The sequence below is a fragment of the Solea senegalensis genome, unplaced genomic scaffold (genome assembly GCF_019176455.1).
Source record: "Solea senegalensis isolate Sse05_10M unplaced genomic scaffold, IFAPA_SoseM_1 scf7180000017706, whole genome shotgun sequence".
NCBI classification, from domain to species: Eukaryota; Metazoa; Chordata; class Actinopteri; order Pleuronectiformes; family Soleidae; genus Solea; species Solea senegalensis.
The window spans coordinates 25,025-45,000 of record NW_025322501.1 but is presented as its reverse complement, the minus strand read 5'-3'; the positions used below and the strand labels follow the sequence as shown (position 1 = coordinate 45,000).

At 46.2% G+C, this 19,976-nt stretch overlaps 3 protein-coding genes across 6 annotated transcripts; 1 reads left to right on the top strand and 2 right to left on the bottom strand.

Annotated features, from left to right (window-relative positions):
- Positions 1-279: 279 nt before the first annotated feature.
- On the bottom strand, positions 280-3,367 carry zgc:109986 (uncharacterized protein LOC553566 homolog). The gene is given in 9 exon segments (XM_044018793.1): positions 280-658; positions 727-817; positions 1,217-1,241; positions 1,244-1,303; positions 1,761-1,890; positions 2,033-2,154; positions 2,270-2,408; positions 2,488-2,609; positions 2,935-3,367. Coding segments are annotated over 9 exon segments (903 nt in total). The 5' UTR covers positions 3,032-3,367; the 3' UTR covers positions 280-541.
- Positions 3,368-3,954: 587 nt separating this feature from the next.
- strn3 (striatin, calmodulin binding protein 3) lies at positions 3,955-14,848 on the bottom strand. The gene is made up of 16 exons (XM_044018792.1): positions 14,229-14,848; positions 10,782-10,885; positions 10,627-10,700; positions 10,467-10,545; positions 10,075-10,236; positions 9,828-9,966; positions 9,615-9,750; positions 9,353-9,492; positions 9,048-9,226; positions 8,348-8,395; positions 8,140-8,261; positions 7,279-7,446; positions 6,516-6,656; positions 6,312-6,419; positions 5,913-5,999; positions 3,955-5,799 (listed from the first exon to the last, which is right to left on the bottom strand). The coding sequence occupies exons 1-16, from the start codon at positions 14,514-14,516 to the stop codon at positions 5,390-5,392; spliced, it is 2,385 nt and encodes a 794-aa protein (XP_043874727.1). The 5' UTR covers positions 14,517-14,848; the 3' UTR covers positions 3,955-5,389.
- A 1,130-nt stretch (positions 14,849-15,978) lies between these two features.
- ap4s1 (adaptor related protein complex 4 subunit sigma 1) lies at positions 15,979-19,885 on the top strand. Of its 4 annotated transcripts, none has more exons than XM_044018781.1 (6): positions 15,979-16,246; positions 18,528-18,668; positions 18,743-18,829; positions 18,908-18,976; positions 19,070-19,133; positions 19,537-19,885. In XM_044018781.1, exons 2-6 carry the CDS (start codon positions 18,531-18,533, stop codon positions 19,767-19,769), a joined length of 591 nt encoding a protein of 196 aa, XP_043874716.1. In that variant the 5' UTR covers positions 15,979-16,246; positions 18,528-18,530; the 3' UTR covers positions 19,770-19,885. The 4 variants fall into 4 exon arrangements, with proteins under 4 accessions (XP_043874716.1, XP_043874720.1, XP_043874719.1 ...); XM_044018785.1 differs by having other exon boundaries at positions 16,005-16,246; positions 19,070-19,081; positions 19,537-19,752; XM_044018784.1 differs by lacking the exon at positions 15,979-16,246 and adding an exon at positions 17,906-18,379.
- Positions 19,886-19,976: the final 91 nt, after the last annotated feature.

Here is a 19,976-nt window from a genome sequence, read left to right as displayed (position 1 = left end):
ATAATAGAAAGTCTCTTTCTATTCTTAACTAACCGTTAATATGAGAGTATTATTATACGATGATGTAATTATCCCACGGTTTTCAGCTGACTTTAATCATTCAGAAATCAAAAAGGCTCAACCCTTTATTTTGGAAAAAACTTTTCCTGCTCATGAACACGAGACGGAAGATCAAAGACAACGCGGGCCCGCGGATCAAAGGCTGCGGCATTGACCAGACATGACTGGTCAATGTGAAAAGTTCTTTCACACTGAAATGATGACGCCATCAGCCTTCTGTTCAAACTCAACGAGCTTTATTTGACCACGTGACAGGAACTTGTTTAATGTGTACACACACACACACACACACCACTCACACGGTCGATGGAAAAGTAATCGGTTTCAAAATGGCCTGAGTTCCCTGAACGCCTCACACCGGCTGACTAGGTGGGCGGGACTTCTCTCCGCAGTGGTTGGTCAGTTGTGTCGTCAGTCGCTCTTCAGCCAATAACTGTCCTGGATCTTTGGATCATGGTGACGTCAGAGTGTCAGGTTCAGGTCACATGACCTTGTACAGGTGGATCTGTCTGAGGGCGTCAGGGTCCGTGTCTCCGCCCACATGAACGCCATAGTCCACAGGAAGCTCTTCCACCCAGCCGGGAGGCAGCGCCTCCTGCTGGACAAGCTACAGTTCAGTGTCAAAGGTCAAAGGTCACACGTGAAATAAAAAACAAACAAACAAACCTGCAGATCCCCGAGAGTCTCCTGCAGACTGGGAACAGTCACCAGGAGAGAAGACGACTTTATGAAGTTCTGTATGATGAACCTCCACGCTCTGCACACACACACACACACACACACACACACACACACACACACACACAGACACACAGACACACACAGACACACACACACAGACACACACACACACAGACACACACACAGACACACACACACACACAAAAACACAAAAACAGATTTCCAACAGGAAACTCTCTCACAGCAAACCTCAAAGAGAAAAGCAGTGATTTTAGCTGCGGCGACACATGAGCTGCTGGTCCTCTGCTGCCTCATGTGGTCACTTTGTGTCACTGAAGTTAATCTAAATTAAATATTTTAAATGCTGAATTTTACAAAATAACACATTAGAACTTAGTGATGGAGGCAGCAGTGGATCAACCACTCCTGTGTGTGTGTGTGTGTGTGTGTGTGTGTGTGTGTCGCGTGTCCTCACTTGACTTGCTCTTTGGGTTCCATGAATACTCAAAGACATTGTTCATAATCAGGACGTCAGCGTTCTGCAGCAGAGTGACCTGTGTGCATGTCAGCCTGGACCAACCTGGACACACACACACCTGCACACACACACACACACACACACACACACACACACACACACACATAATGAAATGTTGCAGTGACAATAAAATAACAAAAGTCCAGGTTTATGGAGGATTGAGCAAGGGTGTGTGTCTCTGTGTGGCGTGTGTGTGTGTGTGTGTCATCTGTGTGTGTGTGTGTGTGTGTGTGTGTGTACCTGGATTACATCATCCAGCTCACTCTGTGTGTGTGTGTGTGTGTGTGTCTGTGAGTCTCTGTGAGTGTGTGTGTCTTGCTCTCCCAGGCGTGTGTGTGTGTGTGTGTCTGTGTGTGTGTGTGTGTGTGTGTACCTATTTTCCCTGCAATCTCAGTCTGTGTGTGTGTGTGTCTGTGTCTGTGTGTGTGTGTGTGTGTGTGTGTCTGTGTGTGTGTGTGTGTGTGTGTGTGTGTGTGTGTGTGTGTGTGTGTGTATAGACCCTGTAAAGTGTCGCTCAGTCTGTATTTTTCCACCATGTTGTTCTGTAGTCTGACAAACTCTTCACTGAGCTCAACACCGAGCAACAGAGAGGCTGAACTGTACACATAACCCTACACACACACACACACACACACACAGACACACACACACACACACACACACACCACCTCGTTTAGATCAGTAGTCTAAAAGAAAAAACAGACGTACGTGCGTGCGTGCGTGTGTGTGTGTGTGTGTGTGGTGACCTCTGACCCCATAGAGCACAGCTCCCAGTCTGGATCCGACGTCCACCAGGGTGCGACCGCTCAGGTCCGGCAGAACGTTCTGGAACAGGAAGTGAAGCTCGGACACTGAGAAGGAGTGAGAGACGAAGTCTGTGAGAGAGGAGGACACACCCACATCAGAACCAGAGGACACGCCCACAGCATCACAATATCGTCTTTAGCATGAAACATGGTAATTATGGTGGTGACGCATTGATGACATCACCCAAAGGGGCAGTCCTCTGAGAGCCACAGTGGAGGCAGTAGTTGCGGCTCATGGCTCCGCCCTCACACAGAGCGTCCACCTGATCGTCGTCGTACAGGAACGCGTCCACATGAACTGTCGGCCGCGGCCGTTGCTGCATCTGAAACACACGCCGCCACCGTCGCCATGGTTACCTGAGGACCACATTCTGTGAGATCCCTGTCGTCTCAGGGCGGTACCTTGTAATGGGCGGCGGCCTCGCCGGGTAACATGGCGTCCAGAGGCAGAAGAGCTCTGAGGTCGTCTGCGATGCTTTGTAACATCACCTTCCTGTTGTCTAGCAACAGCTCATCCAGCTCACCTACACACACACAGACACACACACGCACGCACACAGACAGACAGACAGACAGACAGAGCAGTAGTGAAATATTCACTCTGATGTGTGAATGTTACTATTACTGTTTTTATTTAATTATTATTTTAACTTCAAAGTAAAACATTTATACACAAAAACCCGCTCAGTTACAGTAACACGAGTAAACTTTCCACCTCTGATCATTTCACACGGACAGAGATGACGTGTTGTGACGTCATGCAGCCGCGGGTTTCCTGCCCCTTACACACACACAGCCGCGGGTTTCCTGCCTCTGACGTCACAGTCGTGTGTTGGACCACGTGTTTACCTGAGTGTTGGATCCAGTGGAGAAGTTTGGGGAGTTCTGATGGATCCACTCTGCTCAGCAGCTTCTTCAGCTCCGACACCGACTCACGCACGTCCATCACGCCGAGAAAGAGGACCTGAGTGCGGGGACAGTCCCTCCTTGTCTCCGTGTCTCTCTGTGTTGTCTCCGCGTGTCTCTCTGTGTTGTCTCCGTGTGTTTCTGTGTTGTCTCCGCGTGTCTCTCTGTGTTGTCTCCGCGTGTCCCTGTGTCTCTTCGCGTGTCTGGAGCTCACACAGCTTAAACAGTCTGTTTAAGGTGGAACCGGATACTTGAATACGTTCATTCAACAAACGACGTGTCTCTTTCGTCACGGACGTCTCCCAGTGACACCATTTTAAAACTCATATGACGTAAACTCACGTGAGCGTGAGTGACGTACACGTTCGTGTCTCAAAACCGCAACTCCCCAGACGGCCTTAAGAGCGAGGTTTTTTTTTGTGTTTGAAAACTTTATTGATTACAACAATCTCGCACCACCGAGCAGACCATGAACCAGACCCGCGAAAGTAGAACATGAGACACAGAAAGACGGTTTCTGTGGACTAAGTGTTTGCCGAAACGAAGAGCAGTTCACAGAGGTCTCGAAATGCCTCATCGTCTGTTTGTGTACATGTGTTTTATAGAGTAAACCGGGAGTTTTACGTTAATGTTGGGCAGAAGTGATTGGGGTTCGGTGTTAGCTTCAGTGCTACGGAGTGGAGCCGAAACGGAACTCGGCTCACAAATCTACTGAAATATAAAAGTACCGCAGCTTTAGCGGGTATAAGTACAGAAACACGAGAGTTCGGCAAAGATATACTTAATTATAGTTTAATAATGTGTTAACTGACATAAACCCTTCAACAATTAATACGTTCATTGAATCCACAGCTTTTATCTTATTGTCTATTCTTAGATTCTACTTGTTAAGATCTGTACACACTGTCCTGTCTGTGTTCATGTTGTCATTTCCATGTAAATGAGTGAAGCAGCAGCAGTGTCAACAGTTACACCATTTAATAGTTATTATAGACATTTTATATACATTTCAACTGTTTTTTTTTCTATGTGGTACAATCTTTAAAATCTGTTTCATAGTTTGTAAATCAAACAAAAGAAAATACTTACAAAACTCATCAAAACTCGCAAACTGATCAGAACTTTGTTTTTTAACCCTTTTTTGGAAGACTAGAAAAAATACTTTTATTGTATTAATCATGCATTTACACAAACAGAAGTGTTTTAGTTCCACAGAACAATGTGATTGATCGGGTCACCGTAAAAAAACAAACAACCTTAAATTAACTCAAACTAAAGTCGATCACAAAAAAAAGAAAAACAGCGACAAAACTAAAACAGGATGGAGCTTCTTTTCTTCCCTCAACACGATAAAACGCTCCTGTGATATAAATTAAAAAACAAGAAAAGAAATCACTCAGTGATATGAAGACGAGGAGGAGGAGCTTAAACCAGGACACGGTGGTGCGTTCAGGTGCTCTGTAAACGTCTTTGATCAAAAGTCCACAAACATGGAACTAGAAAACGACAAAAAGTCCAAAAGTGGCACAAAAACACGTTTGTTGTTTGTCTGTGATCGAGTGAGTGAACACACAAATCCTCTGACATGTGAAAGGAACAGTTCAGGCTTTTAGAGGAACTGAGATCAGTGTTTGATGACAGGAAGCTCACTCTCCCACATCACAAAGTTCTAATGTCTGATTTTGTCACTTGACTGTTTGAAATTCTTCATTCAGATTTATGTCAGTGACACAAAGTGACCACACGAGGCAGCAGAGGAGCAGCAGCTCCTGTGTCCCCGCAGCTTAAATCACTGATTCTCTCTCTGGACTTTGGTGTGGGAGAGTGATCATGTGACGTTTTATTTTTCCTTGTGTCACAAAAACCCTGAACTGTCCCTTTAAATACAAACTCTTCAAAAATCTATTTTTCTTTTCTTATCGAAAACAAAGTTGTCATTGTTTTTGTTATTTGTATGTTTTGTCGTCGTCGTCATGGTGACAGACTGAAGATGATTCTCCTCTTCCTCCTCCGCTCTCACTGTTTGAAAGGACAGGGGGCGGGGCATAGGTGGGCGGGTTCTGAGGGCAGGACTGGACGGGGAGGAGCCTGAATCCTCGCTGCCGTTAACGAGACGCTGATTTTTTAAAAATAAATTTTTTATTTATTTATATAAACAAAAGTCAGTCATGCTGAGTTACCTTCACTCCTCGTGTAGGCGGGGCTTAAACACAGGGCTCTGATTGGCCCTCCAGGGGCTGAGGTGGGGACAGCTCATCAGAGATGGACCATGTGACTTCTAAATTCTTTAAAAACGCTGTAAAAAGTTTTGCTGTGGTAAAATCTGAAAGTCACGTGATCACTTCCTGTGTCGTCTTCCTCAGCGTTAGCGTCCGTCTTTCAGAGACGACACTGTTTTTCAGCAGCTGCTGTTGCTATGGAAACCGCCCGGACGCCGCGGTGGGCGTGTCCACGGGCCGTCGGACGAGGATTTTCCCTTCAAGTCCAGCGCTGACACAAGAGGGGGAGGAGTTTGTGTAGTGTCACAGAAGTGTAGACGGGGGGCGGGGCAGAGAGTGGGGCGTGATGTCACAGAACAGGGAGACACCCCTTCACTTCCTTGTGCCCCCCACCTCCCGGTGGTGCGCCGACCTCCTCGTCTACGTGAGACCCTGGCGAGGGCGTCGGCTCCGGCCGAGGCGATGAAGGCCTTGGACGGGTGGAACGCCACGTCGTAAATGGCCTCCTCGCTCTTCTTACGGTGAGCCGTGATCTCCTGCACGCACGTTTTACTGTCCAGGTTCCACAGGCGCAGCGAGCAGTCGTGACCTGGCGGCGACACGCGGGATAACGACATCATCATCATCATCATCATCATCATCAGTGACAACAACAATAACAGCAACAGCAGCAACAACAACAACAACATCAGTGAGACTTACTCCCGGACATCAAGTAAATCCCGTTAGGATCAACCGCCAAACTGGTGACTGCGTCGAGGTGAGCGACCATCGCATGAATGACTTTACCTGAAGACAGACAGGCAGACAGACAGGTTGAATCCAGATTCACTGTTTCATGATCAACAGTTCAGTTATGACATGAATCATGAGCAGATGTTGTGGAAGCTCTTATTGTGAAAGGTTTATGAGGAAGTTGAAGATGATGTTGTAATAATGATGATGTCATACTGGTGAGAAGAGTACACAAGTACAGAGTACACAAGTACAGAGTACACAAGTACAGAGTACTCTGAATGAGCCGCTGTGAATATATATATATATATATATATGCAAATGTGTCATGTGACAGTGTAGGGGGCGCGGCCTCTGAGGACTGACCTGACTTGTTGTCGTAGAACTTGATGTGTCGGTCTTCATGAGCGCTGATAGTGAGCGGCAGAGTGGGATGACTGACCACTTTGTTTATGTGGTTTGATCCTGGGAGAGCTGTAAACAACAACAACAACAACAACAAACATCACAACACATGACACACGCACAGCACTCATCACTCTGTGTGTGTGTGTGTGTGTGTGTTCTTACTGCCGTCTCCCTGCCCCTTCAGCACCAGTGCATTCTGGGAAGTCTCCAGGTCGTACACCACCACGTCTCCACTGTTAAAGGACGCCACCATGTGGGCGGGGTCACAACCGTTAAAGTCCACTGATGTGGGGATCCCGTGTTCTGCGCGCACACACACACACACACACACAGTTTAATTCACACTGCCCTCTACAGGTCAAAGTCCTGAATCACAGTTCTGATTTCAAATCTGATGTTTGATGATTATTTATTAGTTTTGAATAAATGACCATGTGTTGAATCTCTGTCTGTCTGAGTATCTGTCTGTCTGTGTCTGACTGTCTGTCTGTGTCCGAGTGTCTGTCTGTCTGAATATCTGTCTGTCTCTGTCCGACTGTCTGTCTGTGTCCGAGTATCTGTCTGTCTGAGTATCTGTCTGTCTCTGTCTGACTGTTTGTCTGTGTCCGAGTGCCTGTCTGTCTGAATATCTGTCTGTCTCTGTCTGACTGTGTCCGAGTGTCTGTCTATCTGAGTATCTGTCTGACTGTGTGTCTGCTGTCTGTCTGTCTGAGTGTGTCTGATGCCTGTCTGCCTGTGTGTGTCTGTGTCTGAAGTATGTCTGTGTGTCTGATGTCTGTCTGTCTGTGTGTCTGCCTGTGTGTGTCTGATGTCTGTCTGTCTGTGTGTGTCTGATGTCTGTCTGTGTGTGTCTGATGTCTGTCTGTGTGTCTGGTGTCTGTGTGAGTGTGTCTGGTGTCTGTCTGTGTGAGTGTCTGTCTCTCACCCATGTTAGAGTTCAGAGTGCTGATGCAGGGGTTCTTCTCTGTCGGGTTCCACAGTTTGACGGTTCCGTCTGCAGAGCAGGACAGGAGGAGGTTCTTGATGCCACTGTAGGCCAATCCCCACACAGCATCCGCATGCCCCGCCCACGAGCCAGCAAGAACACTGGGATCTGATTGGACATGAGGAAAGAAGGGAGGAGTCTCACGTTTACAAACAGAATCAAGACTTTTTATTGTTATTGTGAGGTCATAATGAAATGTTGCAGTGACACAATAAAATAACAAAAGACTTTAAACTTAATTAAGACACAACAAAAGTCCAGGTTTATGGAGAGTTGAGCGGGGGTGTGTGTGTGTGTGTGTGTCTGTGTGTGAGTCTGTGTGTGAGTCTGTGTGTGTGTGTGTGTGTGTCTGTGTGTGTGTGTGTGTCTGTGTGTGAGTCTGTGTGTGTGTGTGTGTGTGTGTGTGTGTGTCTGTGAGTCTGTGTGTGTGTGTGTGTGTGTCTGTCTGTGAGTCTGTGTGTGTCTGTCTGTGTGTGTGTGTGTCTGTCTGTGAGTCTGTGTGTGTGTCTGTCTGTGTGTGAGTCTGTGTGTGTGTGTGTGTGTGTGAGTCTGTGTGTGTGTGTGTGTGTGTCTGTCTGTGAGTCTGTGTGTGTCTGTCTGTCTGTGTGTGTGTGTGTCTGTCTGTGAGTCTGTGTGTGTGTCTGTCTGTGTGTGAGTCTGTGTGTGTGTGTGTGTGTCAGTCTGTGAGTCTGTGTGTGTGTGTGTGTGTGTGTGTGTGTGTGTGTGTCTGTGTATGTGTGAGTCTGTGTGAGTGTGTGAGTCTGTGTGTGAGTGTGTGAGTCTGTGTGTGAGTGTGTGTACCGTAGGTGTCGTAGGGGTCGACGTTAGAGCTCGGGATGTTCCACCACTGGATGGTGGAGTCGATGCCTCCACTGAAGCACTGCTCACCACTGGACGTCATCGCCAACGACAACACTGGACCACTGAGACACAGAGACAATGTGAGGACACACACCTGTGCGTGCGTGCGTGCGTGCGTGCGTGCGTGCGTGCCTGTGTGTGTACGTACACATGAGCTCTGAAAGTGTAGATGGGTTCCACATCAAAGGAGGCACTTCTGATAAAACAGAGGAAACGGCATTAATATGAGACAATGCTGCGTGTGTGTGTGTGTTATGTGTGTGAGTCTGTGAGTCTCTGTGTCTCTGTGTGTGAGTCTGTGTGTGAGTGAGTGTGTGTCTTTGTGTGTGTGTGTGTCTCTGTGTGTGTGAGGAGTCTCTGTGTGTGTGTGTGTGTGTGTGTGTGTGTGATGCGTCGCGTGCGATACATCTGTGTCGTGTGTGAGTGAGGTCTGTGTGTGTGTGGAGTCTCTGTGTGCTGTGTGTGAGTCTCTGTGTGTGTGTGTGTGTGTGAGTAGTAGTCTGTGTGTGTGTGTGAGGCTCTGTGTGCGTGTGTGAGTCTCTGCGTGTATGAGTCTCTGTATGCGTGTGTAGTCTCTGTGTGTGTGTGTGTGTCTCTGTGTGTGAGTCTCTGTGTGTGTGTGTGAGTCTCTGTGTGCGTGTGTGAGTCTCTGTGTGTGTGTGTGTGTGAGTCTCTGTGTGCGTGTGTGAGTCTCTGTGTGTGTGTGTGTGTGTGTCTCTGTGTGTAGTCTCTGTGTGTGAGTCTCTGTGTGCGTGTGTGAGTCTCTGTGTGCGTGTGTGTGAGTCTCTGTGTGTGTGTGTGAGTCTCTGTGTGTGTGTGTGTGTGTGTGTGTGTGTGTGTGTGTGTACTTCTTGGCAGGGACAGTCTTGGTGAGGTTCCACAGCTTCAGAGTGTGGTCTTCAGACACGGTGACCAGACACGGCTCCACCGGGTGAAAGGCCAGCGCTCGCACGCCGTCAAAGTGGCTGCGCAGCGTGTACTTGGGGTTCCACGTCTTTCTGAACGAAGACTCCTGATTGGACGGCAGCTAACGACAACACACACACACACACACACACACACAGGACTGGTGAGACTGAGAGTGTGTGTGTGTGCATGTGTGTGTGTGCGTGCGTGCGCGTGCATGCGTGCGTGTGTGCGTGCGTGCGCTCACGTCATAGCTGTAGTCTGTTTCATCGTTAGTCACTGTGAGGTCAGCGAGGTCACCCAGACCAAGGACGCTCTCTAACACGTCATCTGACCCGCCCAACAGGAAGGACTTCCCACTGCCCGCAGGAAACGGTAGAGGCTCCGCTGCAGAGGGAGGGGGGGAGAGAGTCCAATAAAACATCTCTCTTTGACGTTAATCTCTGTTAATCTCTGTTAATCTCTGTTAATCTCTGTTAATCTCCTCCTGTGTTGATATACAGTCTCACCCCACTCCGTCCCGTCTCCAGAGCTGCGAGCTTCTCCCGCTCCCTCTCCGTCCTCCGCCGTCACCAGGAAGTCAAACTCCTTCAGAGCTTCCTCTGTGTCAGCGTCGTCCTCTGATGCCAGGCCCTCGTTCCCCACCTGCAGCAGGGGGAGGAGCCAGTCAGAGAGGGAAGGGCTTAAGAAGGAAATGTGTGTGTGTGTGTGTCTGTGCATGCCTTGCTCTTGTGTTTTTTGGCTCGTTGGTGTTTTCCTGTGCTGATGTCGTCCATCAGGTCTCCCTCCTCATCCTCGTCTTCATCGCTGTCCTCAGCATTCTCCAGGAAGTTAAATGTCTCCAAAACATCACCTGAACTCCTGCGCACACACACACACTGTTGTGTTTCATGTCCACGTATATATACATACACACACATATATATATATACATATATGTATATATACACAGTATGTTTGTGCGTGTACCTCTTGCTGTCTCGCCGGCGCTCTGTCCCGTTGATCAGGTGTTGAAGGTTCTTGTTCTCCACTGACCCGTTCTGTTCTGACGCCGACAGACCCAGAAGAGAACGAACCCTCTGTGTACGCACATCCAGAATAGTGTCCGTGTAGCCCACTTCCTGTAAATACCTGCACACACACACACACACACACACACACACACACACACACACACACACACACACACACACACACACACACACTGCGCTAAGATGCTGCTGGATTTTTTTGTCACCAAACAAATCATGGAATTATCCAGTATCTGAGATTATCCTGAGTGGAAATCTTTTGTGTGTTTACATTGAAGCGTTGCGTCTGCGGCGTCGCGTGTGTGTGTGTGTGTGTGCGTGTGTTCTTACTGTCTGAGTAGCTGTCGTCCCTGTTTCCAGGTGAGTTGACTGTTGGCAGGAACAGCAGAGACTTCAGAGTCTTTGGTGTCTGAAACACACACACACACACATCAGTCTTTAACTGCAGCGCCCCCTGCTGTTGACCCGAGCATGAAGTCACATGACATACCTGAGTCAAAGCTGGGCATCTTCACGTCTCCTTGGTTTAACTCAGTGCCGTACTTTAACTTGTGATATTTGGCTCTGTGCAAACAAACATGGTGGTGGTGTGATTATTGATTATTGATCACATGACTCACAGTGAGTGTGTGAGTGTGTTCTCACCTTTCCTGCTTCAGAGCATATTCTAACATCTTTATTCTTCTGACCAGGTCGTTCTTCAGGTTCTCCTGACCTTTCCTCTCTCCCTGCAGGAACGCTATCCTGGCCTGGACACACACACACACACACACACACACACACACAGAGAGATAGACAGACAGACACACAGAGACAGACACGTGAACATGTGGAGCTGATACATTTATATTTTCATTCACAATCTTCTGTTCTTTATTTTTCTACAATAATCAATGTGTCATTAGGTTCAAAAAAATTTAGAAAAGTATTGATCAGTGTTTGTCAAACGTCTGTCTGTCTGTGTCTCATCACTCAGTCTGTGTCTCATCACTCAGTCTGTGTCTCATCAGTCTGTCTGTGTCTCATCACTCAGTCTGTGTCTCATCACTCAGTCTGTGTCTCATCAGTCTGTCTGTGTCTCATCACTCAGTCTGTGTCTCATCAGTCTGTCTGTGTCTCATCAGTCTGTCTGTGTCTCATCACTCCAGTCTGTGTCTCATCAGTCAGTCTGTCTGTCTGTCTCATCAGTCCGTCAGTCTGTCTGTGTCTCATCAGTCTGTCTGTGTCTCATCAGCAGACTCAGTTATTTATACACACTCAGCTCTTGTTCTGCCAGTGTATCCATGGCAACGGGGTGGGGGGCGGGGGGCGGTGAACTTGCAATTTCCTCGACTCTGTTCTACAGACTCTGCTCTGATTGGTCAGCTATGTGATTGACAGCTCCACAACACCCTGACATACCATAATACACCCACATAAACATTACTGTTTACATGTAAAGCAAATAATCACACTGACTCCGCCTTCATGTTGTGGCACTGACTCCGCCCTCATGTTGTGAGGTAAAAGTGTTGATATTCATCCTTGTGATGACTTCCTGTTTGCTGTCTGTTATTGTATTTAATGAATGACCTTTGACCCTGGAGTTGGAGGTGAGTGACAGGAACGGTGTTTTTCTTTGCTCCGCCCCTCCTCTCTGTGCACCTGCTGTGTATGAATCAAACGCTCTGAGGGAGCAGGAGTGAGGTCACAGCACCGAGTGATGATGATGATGAAGAGTGTGTGTGAGCTCACTGGTCCAGACTTACCAGGCTGACAGATCAGCATGGGTTAATCTGGGGGGGTGGTGTGTGCGTGTGTGTGTGTGTGCGTGTGTGAGTGTGTGTGCGTGTGTGAGTGTGTGTGTGTGGTCGCCAGGGTCATTCCTCTGAACAACTGCAACACACACACACACACTTTACAGGAGAAACTTAAGTCATCAACAAAAGTCGTCACATGGTTTAAATCATCATCCCTTGGTTATGTGACAGTTGACCTGTGTGTGTGTGAGTTATTTTAGGACGTCTACTTTTAGCGTGCAGCTGGGATCAGTCTGTCAGAACAGGGTCCACTAGACCAGGACGCCGAATTACAGCCTCTGCCCTCTTAATATACACACACACACACACACACACACACACACACACACACACACACACACACACACACACACACAGACTCCATAAAACAAAGAAATCATTTGAGAACATTAACATTTCCACGACTGACAAACACTAACCAACATCTCATGGATTAAAGTAAATATAATCAACAGTTTCCAAAGCAAGAATCAGTGGATTCAAAGCCACGAGTGTGACTCAGCTGTGACTGTCACATGTGACGCCGACGCCACAGCTGATTGGTCGTCGACCTGCTGTTCACAGGAATGGCCACGCCTACTCTCGTACACTCGACTCTCATCAGGAACTTCTGACCGAGTCATGCTGCTGCAGCGCGCGCACACACACACACACACACACACACACACACACAGATCACTAACCACAACAACAGCTCAAATCTTAATCCTAAACTTAGCCAGTTCCTCAGAAACAAGGTTCAGCCTCATTAGGACCAGGTTTTGGTCTCCATGAGGACGACTGGTCCAGACAAGGTCAGTGTTTCTGACAGAAAACACACGGGCTTCACACCGACAGACTCCGCCCACAGTGATGTATAATAACTCAGAATTATTTGATGGAAATGAAGTGAAACATTGCAGAACCTAAGTTCCGAGTCCCATGGGAAGTTTCTGGAGAGCAGAGACTTTTCCACTGAAGGTAAACTTCTGTGTATTCCACCGTAATAACAAGTACACCAGTCCAAAGCTCTGTTTCTCTGCTTTCCTGTATCCATTTTCTACCACTTTATCCTCCACATGAGGGCCACAGGGGGCGCCATCTCAGCTGGCATCAGGTGAAAGGCGGAGTCACACCCTGACTGACAGGTCACCTGCCATAGTTTTGAAATTCTCTAGATATGACAAACGGTCTAAGAGTTACGGTGATGAGACGATCACATGACGACAGGACTATCTACTGTATCTTTAACCTGCTTATTATTTATTTCAACTCTTCTTCTGTGAACACTTAATCACATATATTCTGAAGGAAACAATCCATAAATAACTACGGACCTACAGTATCCTTTAAGGAGTTTTTGTTTTACAAACTGTTTTCTTTCGCTCAAAAGTTCTTTAGTTTATTTGAATTTTTTTTTTATTAATCCCCTTAGGGAAGTATTCCTCTGCTGCCACACCTGCTGCCACACTGAGTAGAGCCCGGGGAGCGTTGGGGGTTGGGTACCTTGCTCAGGGGTACCCCAGCCCTTTTTAGCCCGGTGGGGATTTGAACCAGCGACCAAGGCAAGGCAAGTTCCCTTTCCACCTGTCCACGGGCTGCCCCAATAATAAATATAATAAACTTACATTAAAAAATGTAAAAAATATTTCTCATTTTAACATGGAAACACATTTATTGTATCCACCTTTAAATGACAAATGTGTATAAATACATAAGTGTATACTTTGATTACTGTGGTATTTAAAGTGGTTTCCTTTAAAAACACTCGCGTCATTGCACAAAAATCACTTGTTGACGTTTGTCTCACTTTAGCCACCAGGCTAACTTAGCCACCAGGCTAAAGAACTTAGCTAACGTAGCAAAGCAAAATGGCTGCGTGTTTGTGTTTGTGTTGTGTTTTCAACGATTAACGTTTTCTTTGACCTCTTTACCGTGTGTGTGTGTGTGTGTGTGTGTGTGTGTGTGTCTGTAACACTGTGTGACAGTGGCAACAACACAACTCCACTACGAGCTAACAGTTAGCTCCCAGCGATGGAGCCGTTAGCTCCGTGTGTAGCCGTTAGCTTCCGTGTGCTGCCTGCGTTACACATACTTCCACACTCAGTCCAAACACGAACACAGAACATATGTGTGTACACACACACACACACACACACACACACACACACACACACAGACAGACAGACACACACAGACACACACATATGTGACTTGACAATAAATAACGGTATGGTTCCGACTCGTGTTGAACAGCGTCCCTGCGTCCTCTTGTTGCTGCGTGCTCAGTAAAGCTAAGGCTAAGCGTGCTAACCTGGAGCTCGGCCCTCTCCACCTCCCAGTGCGCTCTCTCCATCTCAAAGCGGGCCCACTCGTGCTGGATGTAGTGCAGGATGCCGGGGATGGTGTATTGCTGCTGCGGCCGGGGCAGCTCATCCGGCTGCTGCGGCACCATGACTCCTCCACCACCGCCGAGCGGCAGGTTCGCGCTGCTGCTGCTGCTGCTGCTGTTGTTGTGTCCCGGCTGTAGCTGCTGCTGCAGCGGTGGAGGCTGTCGCGGAGCCCCCGCTCCTCCTGCTCCTCCGCCGAGCTGCTCATCCATGTTTTTTTCTGTCTCTCCCCCCTCGTCTACCTTTTTTTTTTTTTTTTAGATAAAAAAGTGGAAGGTAAGTCCCGGGCAGCCGCGGTCCACTGTCTTGTCTCCTTGGTCCGTGTCTCCGCTCCGTGTGTGAGGCGCGCAGGCTCCTCCGCGGTGTGTGAGGCTGGCTGCCCCGGGAGGGCTGCGGTGAGAGCGGCTGGCTGCGGACGCGGTGTCGGTGTGTGTGTGTGGGTCTAACCCGCCGCCATTACTCCCAACTATGGATCCGACGAACGCGGGGGAGAACCCGGCCGCGCTGCATGACGGGACACATCATCCCAATGATTTTCCCTGTCATCCGCGGACACTGTGTGACATTCATGTTCGCGAAGAAACGTGGGAAATTCCATGACCTGACTCCCGAGTTCAAACCACGCTAAAGACCAGAAGACAGAGATCTGATCCACTGCATATTTAAATATGTAAATCAGAGTCAACAACTGGCTTTTAAATCAAATTAAGCACCACTTTTATCTTTTTCTTGGTTTTACCATTAAATACAAAAACAAATGAAAAACATGTTCTCATGTCAAGTGAAAATAAAAGATAACAGCACTGTAGATTCACTCACACACACATCACATATATATATGTGATGTGTGTGTGAGTATATATATATATATATATATATATATACACATTAATACATATATATATTAATGTTTAAAAAAGTCTACATTCATTGTTTAAATTAATCACATTAACACAAACTCAAAGACGGAGACGGAGAGATTTGGGAAATGGTGACTCTGGCGCCCCTCAGTGGTCAAACGGACGCGGTGCGGGCAGTGATTTTACATCATTTAAATTTCAAAATTAGAAAAACTTTACTGTTTCTGCTCATAACAAACTACAAACACACACACACACATTGTTAACATTTGTATTTATTTCACGTTAATTGTTTTCATTTCATTCTGATTTTCAATCTAATTTGTTGCCGTTTTAATCAGAATTTCTTCATTAGGGACCAATAAAGATAAATCTAATCTCTTCTCGCACCGTGTTCACATCACACGACGTCTGAAAATTGAAATCTACAAATACTCCAATTTATTTTAAATAGTGAAAACTTATTTTTCCACCTTGAATTTCAACTTTACTCTCTTTCATCGCAAAACATTTAATCTACATACTTTACGATATAATATTATTTAGGCTCTTTGTTTAATTTAATTTAATTTAATTTAATTTAAAAATGCATTATATGTTTTACAATTGCAGTAAAGTTTTTAATAGAATAAACCGACTTTTCTTTATCATTGATTTTACATTACATGCATACATAAACTGCTCATTATTGTTATAATTATATATTATTGTTTCCATTTATTATCAACATTTCATTTCAGAGACAAATATTTATATTTTCTCACGCCATTCCGTTGCAAAGACGGAAGAACATAAACAAAACTTTTTTTGCTATAAAAGCTCTTATTTGCCACTTTCATGGTGTCCTCAAACGCACCAGTTTTGACAGACATGCGACTGAGCATGCGTCAGAAATGCTAACAGCTCCGTTAGCTTGTTACTAGCGGACACTTCCCTCCTTCTTTCCACATTAATTTGACTGAAGTTTTAGGTTAATGTTGTGAATAAACGCGACGCTTCGTTTAATCTCAGATTAAACTCATTCAGAGGATTCATGATTAGCTCTCACGATAGCCTGCGATTGTTTTTAGCCGCTGCTGACAGTAAGTCATTAACGTTACTAACAGTCACGTGACGCAGATTAACCACCCGGAACTCGATTTAGTAGTACTTGTATGTAGTACTTGTGTGTACGTGGTGCAGTTGTCGTGTGTAGTACACGTGTGTGCAGTTGTCGTGTGCAGTACTCGTGTGTACTGGTGTACTACTGATGTGTACTTGTGTATAGTAGTTGTGTGTAGTACTCGTGTGTAGTGGTTGTGTAGTATTGATGTGTACTTGTGTGTAGTACTGGTGTAGTACTGATGTGTACTTGTGTGTAGTAGTTGTGTAGTATTGATGTGTACTTGTGTGTAGTACTGGTGTAGTACTGATGTGTACTGATGTGTACTGGTGTGTGTGTGTAGTACTGTGTAGTACTCGTGCTTACTTGTGTGTAGTAGTACTGATGTACTTGTGTACTTGTGTGTAGTAGTACTAGTGTTTAGTAGTAGTATTTGTGTGTAGTAGTAGTACTGATGTGTAGTACTTGTGTGTAGTAGTAGTAGTACTTGTGTGTAGTAGTAGTAGTACTTGTGTACTTGTGTGTAGTAGTAGTTGTGTAGTAGTAGTAGTGATGTGTACTGATGTGTAGTACTTGTGTGTAGTAGTAGTAGTGTGTAGTAGTACTGATGTGTAGTAGTAGTAGTAGTGATGTGTAGTAGTACTGATGTGTAGTACTTGTGTGTAGTAGTAGTAGTAGTAGTAGTAGTGTGATAGTGTGTAGTAGTAGTAGTATTGATGTAGTACTTGTGTGTAGTAGTAGTACTGATGTGTAGTACTGTGTGTAGTAGTACTTGTGTGTAGTGTGTACTTGTGTGTAGTAGTAGTACTGGTGTGGTACTTGTGTGTAGTAGTAGTAGTAGTAGTAGTAGTGATGTGTGGTAGTAGTTCTGATGTGTAGTAGTACTTGTGTGTAGTAGTAGTACTGATGTGTAGTACTTGTGTGTAGTAGTAGTACTGATGTGTAGTACTTGTGTGTAGTAGTAGTAGTACTGATGTGTAGTAGTAGTACTGATTTGTAGTACTTGTGTGTAGTAGTAGTAGTAGTGATGTGTAGTACTTGTGTGTAGTAGTACTGATGTGTAGTACTTGTGTGTCGTAGTAGTAGTAGTGATGTGTAGTACTTGTGTGTAGTAGTAGTACTGTTGTAGTAGTACTGATGTGTAGTACTTGTGTAGTAGTAGTACTGATGTGTAGTACTTGTGTGTAGTAGTAGTACTGATGTGTAGTACTTGTGTGTAGTAGTAGTTAGTAGTGAGTAGTAGTAGTAGTAGTAGTAGTAGTAGTGGTACCTTGTGTGTAGTAGTAGTAGTAGTAGTACTGATGTGTAGTACTTGTGTGTAGTAGTAGTACTGATGTGTAGTACTTGTGTGTAGTGTAGTTGTGTAGTAGTACTGATGTGTAGTACTTGTGTGTAGTAGTAGTAGTAGTAGTAGTAGTACTGATGTGTAGTAGTAGTGTTGTGTGTAGTAGTAGTACTATGTGTAGTACTTGTGTGTAGTAGTAGTACTGTTGTGTAGTAGTATGTAGTACTTGTGTGTAGTAGTACTGTAGTGTGTAGTAGTAGTAGTAGTAGTACTGATGTGTAGTGTGTAGTAGTAGTAGTGATGTGTGTAGTACTTGTGTAGTACTTGTGTGTAGTAGTAGTACTGTTGTGTAGTAGTACTGATGTGTAGTACTTGTGTGTAGTAGTAGTAGTAGTAGTAGTACTGATGTGTAGTACTTGTGTGTTTACTGGCCCAGTATGAGCCGCGCGTAGATACTGTGCCAACCCGCTGCTGTGCACAGAAAGACACGCGCCTGTGCGCCTGTGCGCCTGTAGCCTCTCATTGGGCCATTGAGCCAGGTACTCTTGACTGACAGGCCACTGGGCCAATCAATCGTCACGTCATCTCTCCGTTGCGTTGTGTCTGCAGCTGAGCACCGTGTTAGACGCCCGCTGTTTATCTTTGCCTGCGCCTTGTCTCCGTAACCACGGTAACTCTCCCGGCTCAGGCCTGGGAGAGTTACCGTAGTTTTCAAGACAAGGCGCAGCAAAAATAATAATTACAATTAAAAAAAACGTCCGTCCCTCTGCCGGCCCACCGGGAAAACTCCCAGTCCACCCCTGGGTGTAGTACTCGTGTGTAGTACTGGTGTGTAATACTGGTGTGTAATGCTTGTCTGTAGTACTGGTTTGTAATACTGGTTTGTAGTACTGGTGGTAGTACTGGTGTGTAGTACTGTTGTGTAGTACTGTTGTGTAGTACTGTTGTGTAGTACTGGTGTGTACTTGTGTTGCAGACGATGATAAAGTTCGTGTTGATGGTGAACCGTCAGGGTCAAACCAGACTGTCCAGATATTATGAGCGTGTGGAAGTGACCAGGAGGGCGGCGCTAGAGGCCGACGTGGTTCGCTGCTGCCTGAGCAGAAAGAAGGAGCAGGTATGACACGTCACAACCTTTGTTTCAGCCGCGTTGAAAGGCTTTCTGTCCTCATGTCTCTCGTGTGTCCTCAGTGTTCGTTTGTGGACCACAGGGACGTGCGTCTGGTCTACCGTCAGTACGCCGCTCTCTACATCGTGGTCGGCGTCACAGACACTGAGGTTTGTCTTCATCATTTAAACCAGAAATAATCCTAATAATCAATGAGGACAGATCAATCATGTCCACGTCTCCCTCAGAATGAGTTGTCCATCTACGAGCTCATCCACAACTTTGTTGAGGTCTTGGACAAATACTTCAGCCGTGTGGTGAGTTCAGACCCAATCAACCAACCAACCAACCAACCAACCAGTCACCAGAGCTGTGTGTGTGTGTGTGTGTGTGTGTTTGTGTCTCTGCAGAGTGAACTGGACGTATCCTTCAGTGGACGCCACACGACGTCCATCTGTGTGGTGATGAGACCATGTATCAGCCACACCCTCTACTGTTCACCCTCTGATAAAGCCCCACCCCCTGCCATTCACCTTGATAAAAGCTCCGCCCCCTACCATTCAAAGTCCAGTTTTTCTGTAACAATAATTTCAACTTTTTTCAACGTAAACATTATTTTAACTCAGTTTGACGGATTTCGATTATCGTGAATCGCGAAAATCGTACAATTGTCGCTTAGATACGACAAGTGAGTTTTAAAATTATCTGTTTGTTTGCTTGTCCGTTAACAGCTCCTCCCCCCACTGTTTACCCTTTGGTAAAAGCTCCACCCCCCAAAACACTGAAAGTTTTGTTTTCTCTAACAAAATATCCAAGAAACGCTGATGTTTATGTCACAGTCACATGGTTGTTTTCCTCGACTCTGATTGGTCGACAGATCATGTTCAACCTGGAGCGCGTTCACGTCATCCTGGACGAGATGATCCAGAACGGACACGTGGTGGAGACCAACAAGAGCCGCGTCCTGGCGCCGCTCCACGCCCTCACCAAGATGGCCGACGCCTCCTGACTCAGAGAGGAGCTTGGAGAGGAGGAACCACAGGACGTCGTCGTGGTTACGTCATACTTTGCAAACATTTTAATGAGTTTTTTTTCAGCGTACACATTTGAAAATATCTGTTTTCCTCAAACTGTTAAATAAAGTTTATAATATACAAAGAAAATACAGGAGAGCGAGCGACGGCGTCGTCTTCTTCATGTGTCACACACACACACACACACACACACGACCAGTGTTTGTCTCCACAGCTTCACTCTGACCCTTGACCCCTGCAGGCGTCAACAAACTGGCCCAAAACTCTCTCTCTCTCTCTCACT

Excerpts from the sequence above, each read along its gene's own strand:
- ap4s1 (XM_044018781.1), top strand. The coding sequence starts at position 18,531 with ATGATAAAGTTCGTGTTGATGGTGAACCGTCAGGGTCAAACCAGACTG. Across the intron at positions 18,669-18,742 it reads TGAGCAGAAAGAAGGAGCAG|TGTTCGTTTGTGGACCACAG; the intron begins GTATGACACGTC and ends GTGTGTCCTCAG. Across the intron at positions 19,134-19,536 it reads CTGTGTGGTGATGAGACCAT|ATCATGTTCAACCTGGAGCG; the intron begins GTATCAGCCACA and ends ATTGGTCGACAG.
- strn3 (XM_044018792.1), bottom strand. The coding sequence starts at position 14,516 with ATGGATGAGCAGCTCGGCGGAGGAGCAGGAGGAGCGGGGGCTCCGCGA. Across the intron at positions 8,396-9,047 it reads AAGACTGTCCCTGCCAAGAA|AAGTGCCTCCTTTGATGTGG; the intron begins GTACACACACAC and ends CTGTTTTATCAG. Across the intron at positions 6,000-6,311 it reads GTTCTACGACAACAAGTCAG|GTAAAGTCATTCATGCGATG; the intron begins GTCAGTCCTCAG and ends GTCTGTCTTCAG.